Source organism: Lytechinus variegatus, chromosome 1 (genome assembly GCF_018143015.1).
Source record: "Lytechinus variegatus isolate NC3 chromosome 1, Lvar_3.0, whole genome shotgun sequence".
Taxonomy (NCBI): domain Eukaryota; kingdom Metazoa; phylum Echinodermata; class Echinoidea; order Temnopleuroida; family Toxopneustidae; genus Lytechinus; species Lytechinus variegatus.
Genome location: NC_054740.1, coordinates 14,347,200 through 14,373,087, shown reverse-complemented (window position 1 = coordinate 14,373,087; position 25,888 = coordinate 14,347,200). Strand labels below are relative to the sequence as shown.

General features: G+C 37.2%; 1 protein-coding gene across 6 annotated transcripts in view; it reads right to left on the bottom strand.

The window, feature by feature from the left end:
- Positions 1 to 25,527, bottom strand: part of LOC121406698 (la-related protein 1-like) — a 45,398-nt gene extending 19,871 nt beyond the window's left edge. Inside the window, exons 1-7 of one of the 6 annotated variants that reach the window (XM_041597651.1) lie at positions 25,281 to 25,527; positions 21,564 to 22,494; positions 6,931 to 7,034; positions 5,420 to 5,482; positions 3,337 to 3,724; positions 1,651 to 1,908; positions 1,001 to 1,219 (exon numbers count right to left, since the gene is read on the bottom strand). In XM_041597651.1, coding sequence (XP_041453585.1) covers positions 1,001 to 1,219; positions 1,651 to 1,908; positions 3,337 to 3,724; positions 5,420 to 5,482; positions 6,931 to 7,034; positions 21,564 to 22,287 — 1,756 coding nt within the window. In that variant the 5' untranslated portion in view covers positions 22,288 to 22,494; positions 25,281 to 25,527. Of the gene's footprint in view, positions 1 to 1,000; positions 1,220 to 1,650; positions 1,909 to 3,336; positions 3,725 to 5,419; positions 5,483 to 6,930; positions 7,035 to 21,563; positions 22,495 to 24,694; positions 25,244 to 25,280 lie in introns of those variants that run through there. The other 5 variants (XM_041597648.1, XM_041597650.1, XM_041597652.1 and 2 more) reach the window with 5 other exon arrangements.
- Between the last annotated feature and the right edge of the window lie 361 nt (positions 25,528 to 25,888).

Sequence of the window (25,888 nt, the reverse complement as noted above, 5' to 3'; positions counted from 1 at the left end):
TTGATTACTCTAATGTCCAAGTTTAACGAACTAGACCAATAAACTTTCAAAGTTATGATGGTAATTCAACAGATACCCCCCATTCGGCCAAAGTTCATTGACCCTAAATGACCTTTGACCTTAATCATGAGACCTGAAACTTGCACAAAATGTTCAGTGATGCTTAATTACTATTATGTCCAAGTTTCATGAATCAGATCCATAAACTTTCAAAGTTATGATGGGAATTCAACAGATATCCCCAAATCGGCCAAAGTTCATTGACCCTAAATGACCTTTGACCTTGATCATGTGACCTGAAACTTGCACAAAATGTTCAGTGATGCTTGATTACTATTATGTCCAAGTTTCATGAATCAGATCCATAAACTTTCAAAGTTATGATGGGAATTCAACAGATATCCCCAATTCGTCCAAAGTTCATTGACACTAAATGACCTTTGACCTTGGTCATGTGACGTGAAACTCATGCAGGATGTTCATTGATACTTGATTAACCTTATGGCCAAGTTTTATGAACTAGGTCCATATATTTTCTAAGTAATGATGACATTTCAAAAACTTAACCTCAGGTTAAGATTTCGATGTTGATTCCTCCAACATGGTCTAAGTTCATTGACCCTAAATAACCTTTGACCTTGGTCATGTGACATGAAACTCTAATAGGATGTTCAGTAATACTTGATTAACCTTATGGCCAAGTTTTATTAACTAGGTCCATATACTTTCTAAGTTATGATGTCATTTCAAAAACTTAACCTCAGGTTAAGATTTGATGTTGACGCCGCCGCCGCCGGAAAAGCGGCGCCTATAGTCTCACTTTGCTTCGCAGGTGAGACAAAAACTACTCCATGAATGAAATGGGCATTGTGGTGCGCCTGTAATCCAGGCTATGTTCACATCTTTCGGATGGTGACGTTAAATGTTGATCCCAGACATAAATAGTTATATCTGATTAATACACGACTGAAAAACTTGATTAACACACAAACACACTTACTTTGTTCGTTATTAGTTGTTCCTGGGACATCCATGCTGTTGCTCTGCCAGAAGTTACCAGAGTAGCTACCTCGTCCACCGCCCCCTCTGCCTCTCCCACCTCTTCCTCTTCCCCTGCCTCTACCTCGGTAGCTCCTCTGGCTCTGCCAGCTACGGCTGTCAACGCTCGATGCGCTAGGGCTGCGACTCCTGTCGTCCTTGGGTGGAGCAAAACCGGCAGCTATCAATAGAGGGGAGAAGATGAAATAATTTATGATATATCCTCAGACCCTCAAGATTACCTTTCATCCTAAACAGATGATTGATAGACTAAAACTAAACAAAAGAAACAAACATAGTCTTGATTGATTATATATTATTTCATTATAACTTCACAGGGATGATTATTTTACAAAGTCACCATTATAATTTTCCATTAATATCCAGAGCTTAATTCCCCATTCATGTCTGCAAAATGACATCCATTAACTTCAAGAGAGTAATAGGATACCGCTTGCATTTTATATCATACAATTAAGAATTTAAAAATTCAGAAATTATATTGGATTTTCTCCAAATCTTCATAAATATTTTTCTCCGATTCCATTGCTTTTTTAACAAATTAACTTGAAATCATGGTGGGCTGGGTAAAATAAAATGGTGTCTCCTTACCCTTTGTCAATGTTTCTCTGCTGGTCCTGCTATCCCCACGGGGACGTTCTGACCTCTTCGCTGGCTCGGATCCACTACTGCGAGGCACATCACGCCAGTTCATCTCGCGGTCACAGTCTCTCACTGGTCTATCTCGCATCCTACCTCCTCCTGATGCGTTGCGACCCCTAACATGGTCCCGATCACGATCCCGACCTCCCTTACCTCTTGGCTCAGGTGGGTCTAGCTGAAGGGGGATCCACTTTTGTTTCTTGTCTGCTTTATAAAGAAAAATAATTGCTGTAAGTATCCAGAATAACATTACCAACAAGGGGCCCATAACACAAAGCTTAGCAATGATCGTACAATTTTCTAGGATTAATTGCATTGACTACAATTTACAATCAATAGTGAAAATCAAACGTACGATTAATCGCTAACCTTTGTGTTACGGGGCCCAGGACTTGAAGCTAACAAGGCAGGCATTCCCCAAAAGGCACCATTATGCTTTCAGCAGACCCCTAAAATATGCCCACAGCTGTAAATGGTGCATCCCTAAGGTAACCACCAGAAAAACGACAAACTAGATACGATTTTCACAGTACATCCTGTACCATCTAGACACAAAATGTAAAATACGACAGACCTTCATTTTAAAAAAAAATAACAAAATATCGCGCTCCGAGTAAAAAAGAAAAATCACAAAAAGTTGCTGAAATTTCATATTTTACATCTTTAGATTCATGAAATAGGCATCTATTTTCAATAACTCCTTGAAAGTATTTTGATTTAGTTGGAAACTACAGAAAAAATGAAGAATATTCACCTCTTTCCTGACTCTGATTTGATGTTAAACTTGGTAAATATTGCAGTCCCATATGTAGATTTTCATGGTGTTGACCAAGTGTAAAACGATCAAAACGACCAACTCTCGATGACCGTTTTCAGATAATGTTGCAACACCATAGAAGTCTACATGTGGGACTACAATATCTACCAATTGTTACATCATCAATCAGAGTTTAGAAAGAGCTGAATTTTCTGAATTTTATTTACTTATACTTAAACAAAATAATTTCAAGGAATTATGGAAAATAGATGGCCATTTCATGGAAGGATGTAAAATGTGAAAGTTTACCAATTTTTTGTGGAGTATTTTTTGTAAAGTTTTTTTTTTTGAAGCAGGAGCACGATATCATGTAAACGTATTGACCTAGGCCTAGTTTCACCACAGATTAATTAATGGCTACACAGCTATTGCATTTACAATTATAAGGAAAATCTACAATTTATCATACATGTATTGTATTGAATTGATTTATGCTCCTCAAGCAGAGCGATTCTGAGGAGCTAAATTGAGCTCCTCAAAAAAATAAGGAGAGCGATTAATTGAGCGCCACGAAATTATAAACATGAAGGACTGATACGAGAATCTACAACATTTGTTTTTCATTCAATCACACTTTGGCTAGCCTAGAGAGTACGAGAATTAAAAAGAAGGGGAAAGACAATAAAAGACAAAGGAAAATTCTTTTCAAAACTCAGAAATCTGTGTTGATGTTGGAAATTTCACATGCCTGAATAATAATAACATCAATTTTACATGTTAAAGGAGAAGTCCAACTGTCTTTCATGCTGTATGTCCATCCATGTATTCTCATCCTACACCTGGAGTCATCATCAACAAACATTCACTTCAATCTATACCTTTACCACGATTTTTCTTGTTTCCTTTCTGTCCATCCCCCTTTCCATCATCCGCCTGCTTGTCCTTCTCTGCAGACGATGCCGTTGACTGCTGCGCCTTGGCTCTCGGAGATGTGACATCCTTGGTGACCACAGGAGCAGGTACAGGAGCTGCAGGAGCAGCTGAAGCTGGAGCCGGCGAGGCCTGGTCCGTTGAGATGGGCTTGGGTGACCTTGGGGAGGTGGTAGCAGCAGCAACAGAAGGTGCTGCCGGGACAGTAGCTGAAGTGTTGGGCGTAGGGGCAGTCTCTACCTGCTCGCTCACCAACGGGGGCGTTGTGGACGTGACAGGTGGGGTCTTTGAACCAGCAGAGTTGGTTTCCTTCTTGCGTCTTGGTGATTGGGGATCCTATAAGTATTAAGTAAAGATTTCAACATTTCATCAGAAAATAATTCACTTATATGCCCCAACCCCCCTACCCTCAATAATGAAAATGAAATAAATAACAGAATAAATAAATATTTTTTTCAATAAAAGGATATTATTTTGTTATTTGTTGTGAAAACATGATAAAGGTATCATACATATATCTTCATTCTAGGTCCAATGCCTGAACTGATTAATGTTGGAAATAAGATATCTCATTCTTAATAGTTGTAAGAAAGGGAAGAAATGATTATCAGCTTCCAAATCAATAGTATCCACACAAAGGATTTCAAAACAAATGCTTAAATATGCTACAGATTTAATATTTATGTAGTGCCATAAAGATATAAATGCAACTGTGAAGTTCTCATTACTCTGTTTATATCTTTCTTTTCTTCAAGCAGTTTGCTGATTACAAAACCTTACAAATTCTTCAATGTCAATCCTTCCAAAGCACTAACACAGTTACTTCTACAGTTCGATGTCATAAGAACAATCATTAACCTTGATTGACAACTCTCCATCAATGAAAGCAGTATGAAGGTTTTTGCTGGTACCCAACACCCCTAAATCATCTGCCGCTGTCTGAGCAAAACTGGTGTTGCTAAAAGTAATTTGCATTCGGTTTCATTTCTAAAATGAACAACTTCCTCATCCGCTTTATGATAGGAAGATCGATTTGAAAATTTGAAACAGGACGGAGTCATTACGTTTTTTTTTTACTAGTAACCATCCAGGATTTTTGTGTGAAGACTGGTGGAAAGCTAAAATAAAGAAATACATCAACCATTCAGTGCCACCAAAGACTGAATGAATAAGAATATAAACTACTGCACTTTAAGGATTGATATAGATAAAACTTTCAATACTATATTTGATGAACCAAGTAGAGCTTTGAAAATAATAGTGCCGAGCGGCATTTCTCAATTTTCCTCCCTGAATTCATCTAACCGTACCGGCCATGTTGTTTTGTTTGTTTGCATCACTTAGTTACTCCACTGAAGCATTGCAGCAGACTACTTAAACTAAAGGTCACAAACAGAACAAACTGGCTGCGTCCATGCACAGGGATCATAAAATTACAAGCTGATAAATTCAAGCAAGAAAATTGAGAAAACCTGCTCAGTACAATCATTTTCATAGTTCTATTGGTTGAATAAAGGTTAGAAAACAAAGTATCGTGTGAAAGTTTTGATATATGGATCGAGATAAGGAAAATGGGTCTTATAAATAGTTGATATTCTCAGTCTTTGGTGACAAAGTGTTTTCAATGCTTCCTAATTTTACCACTACAATGGTCGGGTGACCGGCAGCAACCGTCAGTCACCAGTGGACTGCATGCTTTGTCAAGAAGGAAATACTGCTAAAATTCTTGGAAGTTGACAACCAAACCCAAATACTTTCAAGGAAATTATGGACAATAGACAGACATTTCATCCATCCTGGTATATAAAATTTGAATTTTAATAAGTTAAGTTAAGGAGCAAAGCATTTTATTATTATCATTATTAATCATTCCAACGTTCAACTAGATTCTCCCTTTCTACAAAAGAGGTTTAATGCTAGTAGAAATCCCATAATGCCTCAGACCTATCTAAAATTCATCTGTATTTCCAAAATAATATCAGACCTATTTAAAATTCATCTATATTGACAAAATAATATCAGTAGACTCACCGATCCGTCCTTGTTAGCAGCACCTAAAGATGGCCAACTGTTCAAGTCATTGAAATCACTTGCCTGCAATAATAAAACAAATGAAACAACAAATGTAGGTACATAAATATTATATAAACGTTAGAAACAGAATTGGAAATTCAATTAAACAATTACCTCTCAATCAACATTAGGTAGAGGGTCTTTATTGCAAAAAAAAAAATGTTTTACTGAACCATATTGCACATTTCCCAGAAAGTTTGATGACTAGAGTACGAGTTCTTAATTAACTACAATGGTAAGATACCATAAATAAATTTTTCTCGAGCTAACAAACAAGCACATCTCCACCTGGATAACTGAGGAAAATTAGAATAGCTCGCTAATTTGGAGTGAAAAAAATAAGCATTTAAGTTCACGAAGGGTCAGCATTTCAAGATTAAAGGTAAAAGATAGTAGTTGCAGCAAACAATTATTTCATGTGAATGTCTTTAAAATCAAGGTTAATTGTCACAATATTATCATATATCTAGATCTGGGGGGCATTTCATCAACATTTTTGTCTGACAAGTTGTCAGATCTGACAACTTTTCTGGATTTTGATTGGCTGAGAAGCACTAATACTATGTTAACTGTCGGATAAAGTGGGACTTGTTGGATAAAATGTCTGACAAGTCCTATCATGAAACGCTCCCCAGGTACATTCATGTATAATTATCTTTGTGAAATCATGAAATCATAGCTCAAAACCAATCATTCTGATGATCACCAACACAGAAGCATATATGGGACAGTGTATTAATATTGCCTGGAAAAATGCCCAACATTTGATGGAATTCTGTGCTTATTTTTCACATTTCTTGGCAATCACGCATTTTCTTCCAGAAGCACTATATTTTTCATTAATATTCATACAAACACTTTTGGGTGGTAATTAAAAAGATTCTGTTCGAACTCACTTTGAGATCGTTACCACAACTGGTATTTATCATTAAACAAACTGTGTCTCCTTTACAAATAACCTTGAGATCGGGGTAATTTGCTGGATCAGAAATAAAAGTATAATTTGACAACTTGGGCTTACAATATGTAAATGTACATTAACTGATCAACTTCTATGGAAAGAACAATGTGCTTGATCCTTTTAGTAGCACAATCACTATTTTTTATAATGGAGACACAGTCGCAGTCGCACCTGCCCAATCATAAAATAAACCTTGAACAGGAACGTTTTCAAGCCATGAATACCCGAGAGGTATCTTGTGCATTCAAATGTATTAGAACCAGATCAAGCTCTTGTCGTTCTAGGCATTCAACATGCTATTCACAATCCTTGATGGTATACCAGTTTTTGTACTTGTCATCCTGAGCACTACCTTGGAGAAAAAAAAATCTCAGCGAAGACCTTTATTATAAATTTGCGAGGGTTTTTTTTTTCCCAAGAGTTTTATACATTTATGTACTTTCCTTTCTCACTTGCAAGATAGAGGGGTCGGGCAAGGGTAAATACACCACCTAAGAAATTGACTTACCACAGTGTTTTTGCCCTTGGAAGCAGCCTTCACAACCGATGGAGCAGAAACTGAAGCATTCACTGGTGCAGAAGAAACCACAGGAGCTGGCTTTTCCTTTGGTTCTGTTAAGATAAAACGGGGAACAAAAACAAATTATTCTTGGACCAAATACAGACTGATACATATATAAGTAAAATCATGTCAACAAAACTTTCTATTCTTGGACCAGAGTAAAATCATGTCAAAAAAGCAAACCAAAAATTAGTTATATACAAGCCTTTTTTTTAACCAGGTACAAGTATTTCAAGGAATGGATCCTGTTGGTGTGGAGAAATCCCTTGCTGAAGGAAATTAATGCCATGCCTTGGATTCGGACCCTAAACCCTCAAATTGAAAAGCAAAAGTCAGAACCACTAGACCACAGTGCTTCCTCAGTATACTCACTTTTAATCGTTCACTGACATCATAACTGCCTTTTCCTTTTGCTTATTTTTTTTTGTTCCCTCATTATTCAAGAGTTCTATTCATAAACTATTTGTTCCTGGAAGCATAAAACCAAATTTACCACAACAAAAATCACAAAATTTGAATATATCACTTCAAATATTATTTTTGCTGTTATGAGATAAAACTATGAATCATAATGTCCATGAATACTGCTCCATTGATATCACTTCCAAAGTAGAGCCTTTATCCCAGTTAAATCTATCAAGAGAAAGCCTATTGCCTGGCCTAAAATGTGAGCCAGGAAACAAGATAGTTCAAGTCTGACTGGGCCTAAAGTAAAACTAGTGGGAAAAGCCATGCATTATTTGTGTGTGCATGTAAATCACAAACAGCTTTATAAAAAAAAACAGAATGGAGATCTCTGAAACCTTATTTATATCTATCAGGCAAAAAAAAATAAAAGTTTTCATTTTGGGGGGCTACTTTCAAAACCTACTGCGTAAATCTGCAGCATTGGACAAGTTCAAGCATTGCAGTGAATTGAGATTTTCCAGGGATCTTTTGAGCATTATGAGCCACCACTGTATAATTGTCTTTTTTCCCTGACATGTATGACCTCTATTTCTAACATTTTGAGACTCATTAAGGCCTGCACAGCATGAGCTGCCCTGGCTTTCTTCTTTTTTCTAATTTTACCCCTACACTCGGGTGATCACTGAGCATAAGCCACCACCAAATGGCCATGTAAGGGCCGTCTGCACCATCCCGAGTTTTCAAATTAGCGCGCTATTTCTGATCCGGCAAATTATCCCGATCTGAAAAATCTCGAGATTGTTTGTAATGCAGACGCAATTATCGCGCTAGTTCGTAGGATTAATCTCGAGATTGCAATCCCAAGTCAACTCGGGTTTATTTGCAAAATAGCGCGCTATTTACGAATTATCGCGCTAATTCGTAGGTGCAGACGCACTCGGGTTTGGACTCGGGTTAATTTATTCATGACCTTCAGTCCATTCTGCAATTCGCGTTCCATTTCTGCCTTGGTCAAAACATAAACACATCGCGATTGTACCGAACGCATGCGAAAGTAGTTCATCATTCCCCCAATCAGCAACGATGGTGTCAAGCCCCCCGTGAATGGATTTTGGGAGAGACCAGACCGATGGGGGAGGCGCTCATTATCGACGATGGTCATAGTCAATAACAATACTGACAGCATTGTCGTCTTATTCCTTCGCAAAATGTGAGCAAATAGCATTTCTTTCCTCCCCCCTCTCTCTCTCCCCCTCTGTCGTTGCCTCGGAGTCCGCCATCATATTAAACGAAGAATACTTCACTCGCTTATGATTATAGCGCGGCTGAGCTGAGAGGATTGTTGCATAACAACGGTTGAATTCGGCGAAAGAGTACATGTACTTGATTGCATATCGCGGGAAGTTATTCAAAAGCGCGGGCCGTTGAAACTCCAAGATCGAAAGTGCGCATGCTCGGAATATCGGCTTGTTGCCTCGCTCGAGCAAGAATCGCTCTTCGTGCGATGGTGGAGACGGGGTTTCTTGAATCTCGAGATTAATCGCGAAGAGGGCTGATCGGGCTAAAATCTCGAGATTGAGCAAACTCGGGATGGTGCAGCACCGCCTGTAGTATCTTCAGTTCCTCATAATGAACTCACTGGGAATATGCAGCCTTGACACAATTCGGCATGGTTATTTGGCACAGTTACAATATGCAGTGATTGCACCGTGAATCTCTGCTGCAGTTATGACATCACTGTGCATTACATGCATCGGCGAGCAGAGTTTCTGCACCGTAATTCACAGCTGTTGACGTATCATGTCATCATTGGGTTTCACTATTATAAACTCATTTCTAATGCACTGAACAGGTCGCTCTTTTAATATAAGCCATCAAAGAGGGATCATGCAAAAAAAACTAATTCAGGAAAGAACAGAGTTCTTCATAGAATTCTTACAAAGGTCCTCAAAAATATGTGTATTGTGTTGTGTATTGTACATCATTAATATGGATTTTTTTTTGAAAACCCAGCAACATGATAGCACTTATCATGTGACTATCAATTCTCTTCTTAGAAAAATATGTATATATCGGCAACAACAATTTATTAGAAGGGCACATTCAATTGGGTTTGATTATTTCAAGCTACATGTAAACCACAAATGCATAAAATCCAAAAGCATTGCATTTTCCCAATGAAGAAAAATCCATAAAGCAACTATGATTTAAAACTATGTACTTTGAGTACCATGTTTCTAGATTAAAAAATTGTGTTGATTGACTGCAACCTAAAATCAGTTTCACTTCCCGGCCCTGAGATGTACATGTAAAGAACCTGCTTTTTGATAATTTTCTTCTTTATCAAGTCTCATCAAAACCTACAGTACATAGAGCACAAACTCTGTACTTTAATATGTAATTTGTTTTTTGTCATCATGCATCAGTATCATTTTCATCTTCTGCTGTACAGATTGCACGTACATTTTACTTACATTAAAAGATGAAATTTATCTTCAATCAAGACCAATAACTATGACTGAGACAACTGTATAGAACACCTACAGTTCCAAAAGCATACAAGTTCCTGAGGCCCCAGAATTACAATGTATCCCATGAACCATAACAAAGTTGAAAACCTTGTTTGTAAGACTGTAAAAAGGGTGTATTTACAGTTTTCCTATTATGTGTTGCAAACAAAATAAAAGGCTCTTGAATACTACATGTAATGCAATGGTATTAGATCAAGTTCATATATTTACAGGCAGATATATCCAAGCAAGAATATTCGGTTATATAGTTCTATTTGGTTGTTTAAATACTTGAAATTTAATATCATCTACAATACATTCTGAATTCTTTTTATAAATAAAAAAAATCTTAAACTGCTAATTTTGATGATACTGAATTCCATATAAACTTTTTAGGTAACCCATCCATACATGTATGCCCATGCCAAAAGTCACAGATTGGCCCATGTCAAGAAAAAGCTATTATGAATATCAAAGAAGTGATTTTTTATTGCCATCTGGAGTGGAATCAAATACATTTTTTATAAAGCCCGAGTTGTTTTTAAATGGTACTACTTAAATCGTGAGGCCTTCCTGTCTAGTTATCAAAATCTCACTGTGTTGTGAAAATGAAGAGTTACATCATGGGTGCCATACATGTTTGTAACTTGATGAATGAAAAAAGGTCTTGAACCTATTTACATACTCAGAAGACTTGTCCTGGAAAAGTTCCACACATTTCCTGACACAGCCATATTACAAGTCAATGATCCCTCTGTCATTCAATTTACATGTTTTTTATATTTCTCCAAAGACAATTACGGTACAAAATACCATCAAGTAGTCGACTGTCGGTTGATGAATCCAGTAATGACTTGAAACGGTAATATATCGAAACTAGGTACATGCAGTCAGTACAGAATGCATGTAGGATACGATGTGAGGAGCACCAGCCAATCATTTACACAAAAAGACAGCACGTAAGTTTCCACATTAAAAAAATCCTGATCGGAAAGTCTGGAAAACTTGTAATATCCTAATGAGCATAATCCCCAAAACAGTAACTTTTCACGTGATATGGAACCAACGTTAAAGAACCACATCTGCTTCCCAATATAAAAGGTGATGCCACATGTCAGCGGGCCGGTACACCAAACTGTACATTGACCAATCAAAGTCTTTTTGCCGCTTCCTCCTGTTCTCACGTTGGCATATGGAATGTAAGGCAACACTGGGCATGATTGTATGGCGTCACAAGGCCCATCATGTATGACTACACCTTGTACAATTCCTGGTAACTACAGTGGAGGGAGGCAGGATGAGAGTCTTGCCACCTGTGCGCTAGTTTATCTATGAAAATGGGCACTTGGTAAACAGAGAATCATATTTTTGCAGCCTTGTGTGACAGGTGTTGATGTCTACATATGGATGCAAGTGTAGAATTGGAGAAACAGACCATTTAATGAATTCCTGAGCAACCCCTCCCTTTTCAGTCCTGACCCCACCATCAGTTAAAAAGGACAATTGATTAGCCAATATAATAAAAAATAGAATAATTTAAGTAAGTAAGTAAATAAATATATAAATACATGTAAATAAATAAATAAAATAATATTGAGTTAATGAAAATAAATCAATTTGATGAATGGATTGAGGAAAATAACTATGCTGCTGCTGGTTATGATGAGGTATAGTTCATTATTTTATTGAGGGCACTTTTCAGGTAAATAACCATTGTGACCTTTGACCTGTACTGTACATGTATCAATGTTACCAGATCATCTAAAAAAAATCTCTGTCATGAGATGAACATTCTAATTTAATAAACTGCCCTTTTGACCTTTGACTTTACATGTATTACCAAAAAATCTGATGATAATGATGTCAAACCTACTAATGTAAATAAAGACTAACTTTGAGTTACATACATTACTGTACATATGTTTGTTGTCAATTTCTTTGGTTATTGCAAGGATATAAAGCCATTTCAAGGCACTTGTCCTGCATGCATGTACCTGTATTTCTTTTATAAGAAAATAAAATTACACCTATATTAGCTTCCCATACATGTATGATTATGGATTCAACAGCATAAATTGACATTCATTATTCATTTTTCTTTTTTCAATAATGTATTATATTATTATGGGGAGAATAATTCAAGCAAATAATGCATATATGTGTGGCAGGGAAAGATAACATTATCAGACCTTCATTTTTGAAGCCGCGATCGCGCTCCTAAAAAAAATAAGGAGAGCAAATTGAAAAAAATTGCTAAAATTTCACATTTTACATCTTTAAAATCTTGAAATGGCCATCTATTTTCCATAATTCTTTGAAATTATTGTGACTTACTTGGAAAACTATCAGAAAAATGAAGAATATTCACCTCTTTCCCAACTCTGATTTGCATTTGAACTCGGTAAATATTGTAATCCGATAACACCATGGTAATACCATTGAAGTCTACATGTGGGACTACAATATTTACCTAGAGTAAGTTCAAATCAGAGTTGGGAAAGAGGTGGATATTCTTCATTTTTCTGATAGTTTTCAACTAAATCACAATAATTTCAAGGAATTATGGAAAACAGATGGCCATTTCAAGGATTTAAAGATGTAAAATGTGAAATTTTAGCAATTTTTTTCAATTTTTTTTTTTAGCAGGAGCGCGATATTTTGTAAATGTATTGACCCAGGACTTGTTTCACCAGATTAGTTAATAGCTACACAGCTATTGCATATGTATACGATGTGACGAAAAATCTACAATTTTGAATTGTAGATGTGACGAAAAATCTAAAATTTTGAATTGATTTGAGCTCCTCAAGGAGAGCGATTCTGAGGAGCTCAATTGAGCTCCTCAAAAAATAAAGGAGAGCAATTTATTGAGCTCCACAAAATTATAAACGTGAAGGACTGCATTATCACGTTCACCCATACATCAAAGAGATCAATGTACTGGATACCAGTAGTGCCTTACATGTAAACATCAGACCTTCATTTTTGAGGAGCGTGATCGCGCCGGAGCTCCTACCGCGCTCCTTAGAAAAAATAAGGAGAGCAAAAAATCACGCTCCTCAAAAAAAAAATTGCTAAAATTTCATATTTCACATCTTTAAATCCACGACATGGCCTTCTTTTTTCCATAATTCCTTGAAATTACTTTTAGTTGAAATCTATCAGAAAAATGAAGAATATTCATCTCTTTCCAGACTCTGATTTTAATCTAATCTCGGTAAATATTGCAGTCCCATGTAGTCCCATATGTAGATTTTCATGGCAACACCATGGAAGTCTACATGTGGGACTACAATATTTACCAAAGTGAGTTCAAATCAGAGTCGGGCAAGTGGTGAATATTCTTCATTTTTCTGATAGTTTTCAACTAAATCAAAGTAACTTCAAGGTATTATGGAAAAAAGAAGGCCATTTCATGGATTTAAAGATGTAAAATGTGAAATTTTAGCAATTTTTTTTTTCTTTTAGCAGGAGCGTGTAAATCTTGTAAACGTATTGACGTGACCCAGGCTTAGTTTCACCACAGATTAATTAATAGCTAACACAGCTATTGTATATATACAATGTTAAGAAAAATCTACAATTTATCATACATGTATTGTAATGAATTGATTTGAGCTCCTCACGGAGAGTGATTCTGAGGAGCTCAATTGAGTTCCTCCAAAAAATAAGGAGAGCGATTTATCGAGCTCCACGAAATTATAAACGTGAAGGACTGAAACATGCATTCATTTGTAACATACTCATGTATGTTTTGAATACCCACAGATTTTTTAATTCTATGAACATGTTATTTCCTTTTCTAAAGCCTATTTTGATGAATAATGATTTGATGGGGGGGGGGTTACCGCAAATGGTAAATCAATGCAAATTATACATCCCTCTTAGTCCAGGATGGTTGTATGCAATAGACTGAATTTGATGCTGAAAGAAGAAAATGCATGCACATGTATTTTTATAAATTTGGTATGGTACTGTCTATTGATCTGAGGTGTATGTCTTTTCAGATAAGTAGTACAATTACATGTACATGATGAAATCAGTGCATACTTGTAAGATTTCCACTGTCTGTGTACATGTAAGCCTACATGCAGCATTTTTTCCCCAAACCATCTACATACATGTAGGCCTGCATATATACTCTGGCATATCTTATACTACACACATATAATTGTTTTGGATTGTGTAGTACTATACGGTAGTGTACAACATGTAATAGATAATAGCTGGTCCAGTTTTTCACTGCATGCATGCATCATGAATCACAACCAGGGGCCAAGTACGCATGTAGTGTATACCAGTATACAATCATCTCCACACTACACTACATGTATATATTTACAAGCTGTTTACAGCATAATCTATAAAGATGGGACAATGAATTGAATTTGTATTCCAGCCTTATTTGATAAACCTCTTCCTCTTTAACAGCAGTATTTTATAGATTCTCTTTCTTTTTCATTTTAGATCCTAAAATTTACAATTATTTATTAAAAGAGAATGTCTTTATTTTTTTAAATAACATGTGACTTTGCATTATGAAAACAACAAGTTTGAGTAGGACCAAGTCAAAAAGTTTAAATGGTATTCAAACGACAATTAAACGCAGAAATGTTTTTTTTTCTGATTTGACAATGTCAGGTAAATATAGACCATATGGGGAAAAACCATTGGAGCACCTCTGGCAGTCTCGCCTGCAGTACCCGATTCAATAGCAGCAGTGCTGAATTTGAAAGAACTATTGAATAATGATTCACAAAAAGAAACACCATTCATGATGATAAAATACTATTGTATGTTCACTGACCCTAAATGACATTTGACCTTGATTTTGTGACCAAACACTTTTGCAAGATGATCAGTGATACTTGATTACCCTTATGTCCACATTTTATAAACTACATGTACATATCCATAAACTTTTAAAATTTATGATGGCAACTACCCCCGCAACATCGCCAAAGTTTGACCTTGGGCATGTATCCTGAAACTCACGCAGGATGTTCACTAGGTGGTTTCAGACCGCCTCGAAGTTCATCAGTTCCAGGTATTCTCTGATCGGGAAATTTCAATACCCCGATCAGAAAATACCAGGTATTTTGGTAATGTGAAAGCAAACTGTGCGTAATTTCCCAGAAGGAAAATACCCGCTAAATAGTAGGTACTTGGCGAAATTACGAGAACTTTCGCGGGGATTTTTCCAAGGTCGCAGGTATTTTGGCAATGTGAAAGCAATTTACGGGAACTTTTAGCCCAGCGTTTCATTGGGCGTGGGAGCTGTGGGTGGCTGTTGGGCTAGTGATTTTAAATCTCGTGCCTTGCCTGCTTATCAGACCATACTGCGCATGCTCGTAACTTCAGGAACTTATCCCGAAGGGTATGTTTCGGGGCGGTGTGAATGCAGGAATAAGTAATGGGTATTTTTCAGCCTAAAAAAGTAATTGTAATTTAACGGGATGCTTGTGATCGAGGCAGTTTGAAACCACCTATTGATGCTTGATTACTGAACTAGATCCATATGAGTTATGATATTTAAAAAAATTAACTTTGGTTAAAAATTCTTTTTGATTCCCCAGCATAATCTAAGGTCATTGACCCTATATGAACTTTGACCTACATGTAAATCAAGTGACCTGAAATTCACAAAAGATGAAGATACTCTTACATGTATGTCCAAGTTTCATGAACCAAATCAATAAAATTTGAAAGTCAAGATGGAAAACAACAAATACCCCCAACATGGCCAAAGTTCATTGACCCTAAATGACCTTTGACCTTGGTCATGTGACATCAATCTCTGGCAGGATGTTTAGTCATAATAACCATTATGTCCAAGTTTCATGAATTAGGCCCATATACTTTCTAAGTTATATGACATTTCAAAAACTTAACCTTCGGTTAAGATTTGATGTTGACGACGCTACCGCCGCCAAAAGATTTCAAAAAATTTCACATTTAACTTCTTTACATCCATAAAATGCCCATCTCTTTTACATATGGCCCTGAAATTACTTTGATTTAGTGTTAAAATATCAAGCAAGTCTTGAATATTCCCTTATTTATTGACTGCCAAAGATCGTTTGGTCTACACACGGTCTACCTACACGAAAGTCTACGTGTGGCCAGTGTGGGACTACACTAATGTGGTCCCACATGTGCAAGTGATTGTTCTTCAGAATCAAAATTCAAAGGTTGATTTTTTTTTAGCTTTGTAAATTACTAAGTAAAAATTTTGATATGAATAAAGAAATATAGAATGGCTTCCATGTACATGTAGTCCTAACCAGATTTTTTTTTCCACAGGCACTCCTGTCCTGGCAAAATCAAACCAGGTCAGGATAGGGAATGGTAGAGAATCAGTGTCAAACAGTATTGACTGTACTGACTACGCACTACTGTACGGTAATCAAACAATTTATCAACACCATATTTGGCTTTGTGACAATTGCAATATTATCAATGGTTCCACTATGGAAATTAGCAAAGGCTCTATCAAGAATGACCTTTGTATTCTTGGATCAGATACATACATGTAAGAGGTAACCCATATGCATTTTGTGTACACAGAAGAGTGTGAGTCTCCAGTCTCCAGTACAGCTCTGGTACTTTCTCTCTACCTCTCCCTCCCTCCGTAATTGGTGGACAGGGACATCATGCCTCCTCAAGTACATTCATTTTAACAAATTTCTACAATAAGGAGAACATGCCAAGATTTATTGTACATACATAAATATGTCTTTGCAATTTAATTTGATGCGACACTTGCTTTCCATATTGCCCTGCAGGCCTGTAACAGGCACAACAAACAAACCTGCTTGCCCGCTGAACCAGGACAACTAAAAAAAATCTGGGCAAGCAATAGCAATAGTTGAAAATCATGTGCAGTCAGTCACACAAAGGAATGTCGGGGAATAATTTTCCTGGTATCGCATCGCAATTTGCTCCACATTTTTGAAAGACTGCTACATGTATGCATATTAAGTCTTTTGTATAGCATATTTTTACATACGACTGTACATTACTTAGCTGAGGGCTTTTCACTCATGAACAAAAATGCTATTTAAATTTGGAAAGCAAAATTATTCCCAGAATGTAAGTCGTTCAATGACCTGTTTACATGTTACTTGCTACTCTGTGGCTTTCATTTTCATTTTCAACCCAAATCATTTGGCTATGAATTTTTAATTTTGTTCCCCTTCTGTGTGAAACACATACATGTACCAGTATATAAAATCTGAATTTGAATATTTCAAGGAGAAACTCCTACTTGTATTGTGGGAAAATAGTCACTTTTTTCAGGAAATGGTCTCTGTTTTAAAGATGATTACTCCTCTCTACCCGAAAATTTGAAATACATTATGACACATTGTTGAGACTGAAAATTTGTGTATTATAATCCCATGTACATGTATTTCTGGTAAATTGCAAAATTGAAAAAATGGAAAATAGACCATGTCCATGTGAATGGTGGACAAACTGACGGTAGACCAAATGATAGTAGACGAGTTGGCACTTGGACGAATTGGCAGTAGACCAATTGAAAATAAACCAAACCTGTATTTCCATGTAGAATTCATGTGATTCACAGCGTAACTCATTTGATTTAAGATCAAAGTAATTTCAAAATCTTACATTGTAGGCCTAAAATTTAAACAATGTTGGGTGCACAACAGAGAATCATATCCTAGACAGAGACCAGCCTGACAGAGACACTTGTGCCAAGAATCACCCAAAACCAATGTGCCACACACACCACTCAATGTCTGGAGAAAGACCTCAAGAGTCCAACGTTATACATCCAGGCCTTCATTTTTGAGGAGCGCGATCGCTCCGGCGCTCCTAAAAAAATAAGGAGAGCAAAAAATCTCGCTCCTAAAAAAAAAAAAAAAAAAATTCACATTTTACATTTTTAAATCCATGAAATGGCCTTCTTTTTTCCATAATTCTTTGAAATTGCTTTGATTTAGTTGAAAACTATCAGAAAAATGAAGAATATTCATCTCTTTCCTGACTCTGATTTTAATTTAAACTCGGTAAATATTGCAGTCCCATGTAGTCCCATATGTAGATTTTCATGGCAACACCATGGAAGTCTACATGTGGGACTACAATATTTACCGAGGTAAGTTCAATTCAGAGTCGGGAAAGAGGTGAATATTCTTCATTTTTCTGATTGTTTTCAACTATATCAAAGTAATTTCAAGGAATTATGGAAAAAAAGAAGGCCATTTCATGGATTTAAAGATGTAAAATGTGAAATTTTAGCAATTTTTTTTTTCATTTTTTTTTTTTTTTTAGGAGTGCGTACATCTTGCAAACGTATTGACGTGGCCCAGGCCTAGTTTCACCACAGATTAATTAATAGCTAACACAGCTATTGCATATATACAATGTTAAGAAAAATCTACAATTTACATACATGTATTGTAATGAATTGATTTGAGCTCCTCATGGAGAGCGATTCTGAAAAGCTCAATTGAGCTCCTCAAAAAAATAAGGAGAGCGATTTAGAATATTCCAGAATGATAAGTAAAGCTTTGTTAGGCATGCCTACACCTATTTAAAGTCTGAGGAATTTTGTTATTTCTGAATAGAGATTGCTACACATAAGACTGTACATAGTGGAAGTGAAAAGAACAATAGGATTAGCTGTGTTGTTTACATTGTTAATTTCACTGAGGTCATTTGAGAGTCTTCTAAAATTAGACTGCTCTAGAAATTGGCAGAATGTTCTTTTTATAGACAATAGTAGAAGCTTCCAGAATAGTTGAAATTTACATTATAAGCTGGCAGTTTCTTCAAGGACATCATCACCTCACTTAAGAACTCAGAGTTTCACACCAACTTCATGTCAGAGCATAGTCTATTTCTAACTGGAATACAACATTTATCTTCTGTGAAATTATTTGCACGCCATCAATGAACTGTTTGCAGTTACTTTGAGGAATTCTCAGTTCTCATCAAGATCATCAACCTGTTTTAATGAACGCTTTTCAACCCATGGAGTGCTGAAATTGACTGTTTACCATCATGAACATCATCTTCAAGGACATTTCAACTTGTTACAGTGACTCTTGTTATTCATCGCGCTTCAACATCTGTTTCATCATCGCCATCATTTTGAACTTTAATTCAAGGAATTTTCACCAGCCAACGTGGATTTTATCTGGATTTGACTTTGGATTATAATCAGAACTGACATTTCAAGAAATGTAAGATCAACAATTATTTGTTTTGTTTAGTGATCCATTATTTCCTGTAATAAAAGGAAATCAAATTTAAAACTAAATTTTCATTGTTATTTCTTGCAGTATCGTAACTCAATATTAAATTGATTTGAACAAAGTCAGAAAAAAATAGTACACGTACATTACTGATGAGTGATGATGCATCAAAATCAGATGTAAATTGAGAAAGTTATGGCATTCTTTCATCTCTTCTGGCAGGAGGAATATATTTTTCATCTCCTGGGCTTTTTCAGTGACCAAAAGTCTTTTTTTTTTTCTTCTTCTTTGAAAAGATAAAAATACCTGGAAATGTAATCAATGCGCTTCAGATTTACAGAACATGAATAATCTTCAACATTCTATACACACGTACATGTATCTGTATCATTTTGACCAAACAAGAGCTCTGTGAGGCAAGTTAGTAAAAAATGGATCATCCCTCTGATTTGTCTCGTCAGATCACCCTGGTAACAAGTGGAATGCCTCTGGCCATCTCACCTGCATCACGCGATTCAACATAGCAGCAGTGCTGACTTTGAAAACTACTATAACTCGCACAAGATGTTCAGTGATACTTGGTTACTCTTATTTCCATGTTTTATGAACTAGACCAGAGCTGCCAAGTTGTATTTTGCATTTTCAGTATTCTTATCCCCCAAAATCAGTATTTTGACCCCAAAATCCGTATTTTTACCATGAGATAAATATGCATGCATAATGGCAAAGTTCGATCACTTCTTACATTATTTTGCGCCCCACACCGTCGCACACGAGACCGAAAGCTTCAGTCTAGATTTTGGTTGTTCCGCTGAACAGCGTTGGCTGACTCACCAATACATACATGTAGACTGAAGAATTTGGAGGCCCGTACGTACAGACAACGTATTAGCGGTAACGATAGATCTAACATTCAACGGAAACCTGGGTTTTTTTCCGATCGTTTTCTTGCACATAAAATCATAAAATGTCACATTATGAAAAAGAAATTGCATCCATATTTACGGGAAAATGTATGAAATTCAGAAATATCGTACCTTAGACCGCAGTTACGGCTAATTCGTTTCAAATTATGATCGAAACATCGTCATCTTCGATCCTTCCGTCGGTCAACGTAAGTTGCCATCTTGGATGACGTCAGCATCCTTACAGACGTATTTACCAGTCGCAAAATATCGCGATTTGAGCCGCTGCTTTGCGCTTGTAAACTACGTGCGTGCGCTCGGAACTTGTCACCCGCATTGATTCGCCAGGATATCGAAAATTCTAATCGGAAAGCCTTGATGAAAGCATAACTCATTGAACGTAGAGGGCAGCAACACACGGAATACCTTTTCTTCTCTAATTTGTTTTTTCCCGTATTTTATCATGAAAAAGCGTACTGCCGTATTTTAAATTGATTTCCGTATGAAATACGGAAAAATCGTACTACTTGGCAGCTCTGCTAGACCAATACACTTACAGAGATAGGATGGTAATTCAACAAATACCCCCAATGTGGCCAAAATTCATTGACCTCACATGACCTTTGACCTTGATCATGTGACCTGAAACTTGCACAGGATATTCAGTGATACTTGATTACTCTTATGTCCAAGTTTCAAAAGTCAGATCAATAAACTTGCAAAGTTATGATGGTAATTCAACAGATACCCCCATTATGGCCAAAGCTCATTGACCTTTGACCTTGGTCATGTGACCTAAAATGCGCACAGGATGTTCAGTTATACTTGACTACTCTTTATGTTCAAGTTTTATGAACTAGACCAACATACTTTCAAAGTTATGATGGTAATTCAACAAATACCCCCAATTTGGCCAAAGTTCATTGACCCTAAATGACCTTTGACCTTGAACATGTGACCTGAAACTTGCACAGGATGTTCAGTGATACTTGATTACTATTATGTCCAAGTTTCATGAATCAGATAAAAAAACTTTTAAAGTTTTGATTGTAATTCAACAGATACCCCCAAATCGGCCAAAGTTCATTGACCCTAAATGACCTTTGACCTTGGTCATGTGACGTGAAACTCATGCAGGATGTTTGGTGATACTTGATTAACCTTATGTCCAAGTTTAATGAACTAGGTCCATATATTTTCTAAGTTATGATGACATTTCAAAAACTTAACCTCAGGTTACGATTTTGATGTTGATTCCCCCAATACGGTCTAAGTTCATTGACCCTAAATGACCTTTCACCTTGGTCATGTGACATGAAACTCTGACAGGATGTTCAGTAACACTTCATTAACCTTATGGCCAAATTTCATGAACTAGGTCTATATACTTTCTAAGTTATGATGTCATTTCAAAAACTTAAACTTAGGTGAAGATTTGATGTTGACGCCACCGCTGCTGCCGTCGGAAAAGCGGCGCCTTTAGTCTCACTCTATGCAGGCGAGACAAAAAATTATTCTTACACAGAACTTACCTGCAGCACTGACGGCTGACGGGACAGGATCCGCAGCATCTTCTGTTCCATTACCATTAGCCATCGGAGGCACCACTGGGGGTACAACTGAGTTTATTGGCGCTTTGGTCCAAGCGTTTACTTTAGGGGGTGGAGCAGGAGTGGTTTCAACCATGCGTTTCTTGGCTGCCTCCTTCTTGTTCTCTTCCAAATCCTTGGGATCTTTTGTGGAAGTCTTCTCCGCCTTTGGACTCTTTGCACTTTTCTCACGTGGCCCATTAAACTGTCTTGAGTTAGTCCTACCTCCCCCTGGCTTTGAAGCCTGGTGAGATTTAGTGTTGTGGGATGCTTGTCTTTGAGAGGGATTTTGTGGTTGCTTTGAAGCAGCAAGTGTTGCCGCGGCTGCTGCGGGGGTCGGTGACGTTACATTGTTTGGCACTACAGCAGGAGGGGGTGGTGTTTGCTTGTTCCTATGCCAGGCATTCACCTTAGGAGGCGGTGCTGGTACAAATTTCTTCTTCTCTTCATTCTTTTCAGAATTCTTCCCTTCACCTTTATCTTCATCCTTTCCATCTTGCGAAGCTGGGGGTGGAGCAGAAGGGTTCACATTCTCTTTCGATTCTGAAGAGTCCTGCTGCTCAGAGACTTGATGGTTCTCATTCGGGAGCATGTCCTGTGCAACTTTCTCTGGTGGTCCCAACACAGCGCTGCTGTAGCTCGGCTGTTTAGCCACTTCAGCAGCCATGCCTAACACTGTGTTGTACCACTCTGAAATTCTCTGGAATCCTTATAGCGTTAAGATACTTTTTTTTTTAAAGCAACTGTGTCTACTCTGATAAAGTGGGTTTCTTCATGCTTGTTGAAAAGCCATCTTATCCTGTCAAACTGTCTCACAAACTGCCTCAAAGTTGCAATATCTTCTTTGGAACAGACGGCAGTACAACTGTAGAATCTGCAAAAAAGGGAAGAAAAGTGAAGATGTGTTATTAAGGACAAGTCCACCCCAACGACATGTTTATTTGAATAAGAGAAAAATCAAACAAGCATTAACACTGAAAATTTCATTGATCTCAGATGTGAAATAAAGTTATGTTTGCTCATATTCATGTATATGCACATTCTGGTCAGTGTGCAAATGATTGACGACATTGCCCACTGAGCCCCACTCACAAATTTTTGTGTTTTAATACATGAAATATGAACTATTCTAATTTTCTCCCCATTGTCCTGTGAAACAGAGTTTCATTTCTCCCTAAACATGTAGAATTACCATTGTTTAACATTTTATGGTTCAGTCAAGTTTGTCCTTATTGTTATATCTGTAAAAATTGAAATATTGTATGATTCAAACAGCAAAAACATAAGAAATAGTGAGGGATATCATTGATTCTCTCATTTGCATTCGATTGATGATGATAATAAAAATGTGATCCTGCTCATGAGTGGCAGTTTGCAATTATCTTAAGGAAAAAAAAAATATCCACTCCTGCAAATATTTGATTTGAATAAAAAGAGAAAAATCTAACAAGCATACCACTGAAAAATTCCTCAAAATCAGATGTAAAATAAGAAAGTTATAACAATTTAAAAATTTGCTAATGTTCACAAAACACTTATATGCACATCCTGGTCGAGATACAAACGAGGAGACTGATGTCATCCACTCACTATTTCTTTTGTATTGTATTATATGAAATATCATATTTTCTCCGACTCTGATTTGAACTTACCTCGGTAAATATTGTAGTCCCACATGTAGACTTCCATGGTGTTGCCATGAAAATCTACATATGGGACTGCAATATTTACCAAGTTTAAATTGAAATCAGAGTCTGGAAAGAGATGAATATTCTTCATTTTTCTGATAGTTTTCGACTAAATCAAAGTAATTTCAAGGAATTATGGAAAAAAGAAGGCCATTTCATGGATTTAAAGATGTAAAATGTAAATTTTTTTTTTTTTTAGGAGCGCGATTTTTTGCTCCCCTTGTTTTTAGGAGCGCGGTAGGAGCGCCGGCGCGATCGCACTCCTCAAAAATTCTTCTAGGGTGGACTTGACTTGACCTTTAGATAAAGTTATGTTTCCAAAATAAACATCATGATACTTAGGACTGCATGTTAGCCTGCACTGCAGTAGCCAGGAATTAAGACTTCACATTGACTTCTTCTTCTTCTTCCTAAATAAGTACATACCACCTGTGGTGTATTGTCGTACTGTATAATTGTGGATTTGAATTGCTAGTGTTGAGCATCCACCATTTGGTGACTTCCATAAAAAAAGGTTGTGGTCAAAAAGCCAACATACCGGTATGTAATATTTACATATTTACAAACAAATGCAGACTAACATAGCCTTAGCCTGGGGCGTTTTGGGGAGTGAAAGTTATATACTGTACGTATGGAGTCACTCCCCACTAACGCCTGGGATTCCTCCCTATACTTCCCCACATACGGGTACAAAACCAGAAACTTTCGCCCCCGAGAATTCTACTTTCCCTCTAAAAGATCTAGCCCTAAAACATGTACATGGGGTCCAACTTCATTTCCAACATTTCAGCGATATTGATTTCATTTTTAAAGAAGAATTCATTAAAAAAACGAGAGATTTGTTTTGAAAAGATGGAAAGAGCTTACTTCCGTGTTTACGTCGCCATCTTGATTTCTTTGTCTTCCGCTTGGCGACAGCACGCAAACCCCGCGATTTGCGTGCTGTCGCCAAGCGGAAGACAAAGAAATCAAGATGGCGACGTAAACACGGAAGTAAGCTCTTTCCATCTTTTCAAAACAAATCTCTCGTTTTTTTAATGAATTCTTCTTTAAAAATGAAATCAATATCGCTGAAATGTTGGAAATGAAGTTGGACCCCATGTACATGTTTTAGGGCTAGATCTTTTAGAGGGAAAGTAGAATTCTCGGGGGCGAAAGTTTCTGGTTTTGTACCCGTATGTGGGGAAGTATAGGGAGGAATCCCAGGCGTTAGTGGGGAGTGACTCCATACGTACAGTATATAACTTTCACTCCCCAAAACGCCCCAGGCTACATAGCCTGACATGTTGCACCTCACACTTGAATATATTTGCTGAGGTGCTGTCAACGTCCCGAGCCTACATGTACGCATGGTCATGATAGGGAATTCCATCTATATCTATTTACCTGGCAGTGGCAGGAAAGAAGGAATTTTTGTAACATTCCCTCTTCACCCGATCTCGAGACTCGAACATGAACATACATCATGTTACATTACCATTTCACAAAGAGCTTGCAGTTCACTCCCTGCTAGTGCAAGCGCTAGCTCCACTTTTCAACATGAGCATGACAAACAACATCATGCCACGGCCATTCACTTCACTACGAGAATCTCACCATATGATTCATGTTCGATGTCGCGCACATGCACACTGCACAACTGCAATGCAGTCTGCATGCAGCACCGAACAAATGCGTATACAACACACTACACACACACACGAGGGACAGTCGACATTGGGCGATGACAATGTGAAATATGCAGTTAGAAAATCTCTATTTCACTACTATTTTAATTGATACGCACATGGGTAGTAACTGAAAATGAATATTTAGAGAGCTCATTACCAATAATTATCAATTTGATTTCATGAAATTGAAAAATTAAGAACAAACTCGATAAAATTAATATGACCATTCCTTTTTTTCTGGCTCGCAAGCCACGACACTCGACAGGTACGGTACCGTAACGTAGATTTGTACGTGTCCTTACCGTTCTCCTTTTCTCCTAATGGCGCTTTTCAGCTCCAATAATCTCCTAAAAGACAGTACAATAAACGATCAGTTTATCTTAAAACTTTCGTTTCACTTATATCCACGGGATTAAGGGGCTGTTGTCTCCGATCTGCAATATGTATTAAGGCAATTTCATGAATTCCGTTCGTATCGCACTCAAAACCGTGCACATGTCGCCATTCTTGGGAAAGAGGGTACCTTGATGTACGCGCATGCGCGGCGCGAACGATACGATCGAGCCCATGCATGTGACGTCAAATTGGTATCAGTTTGCAATTTGATTTTTCTTTGCTTATATTGAACATTGTAGGCTTCGGGTATTACAGTAAGTGATGAGGGCGCGAAGCGCAAGTTGAATGGAAGGGGGGGGGGGGTAACCTAAAAACGGCCATTCTAAGCACCTTCTAAAATATGAACAAGATGAGTAATTAACTAAACAATATGCAAAGAACTGAAAACGTTTGATACACGGTGTGTATCGAGCTGACCAGAAAAGGGGACAGATGGGACAGATAAAAGATTGTTTATTGGAATTCAGGAATGGAATACATACTTCGCAAATGAGAAAATGCAAGCTAATTGTTT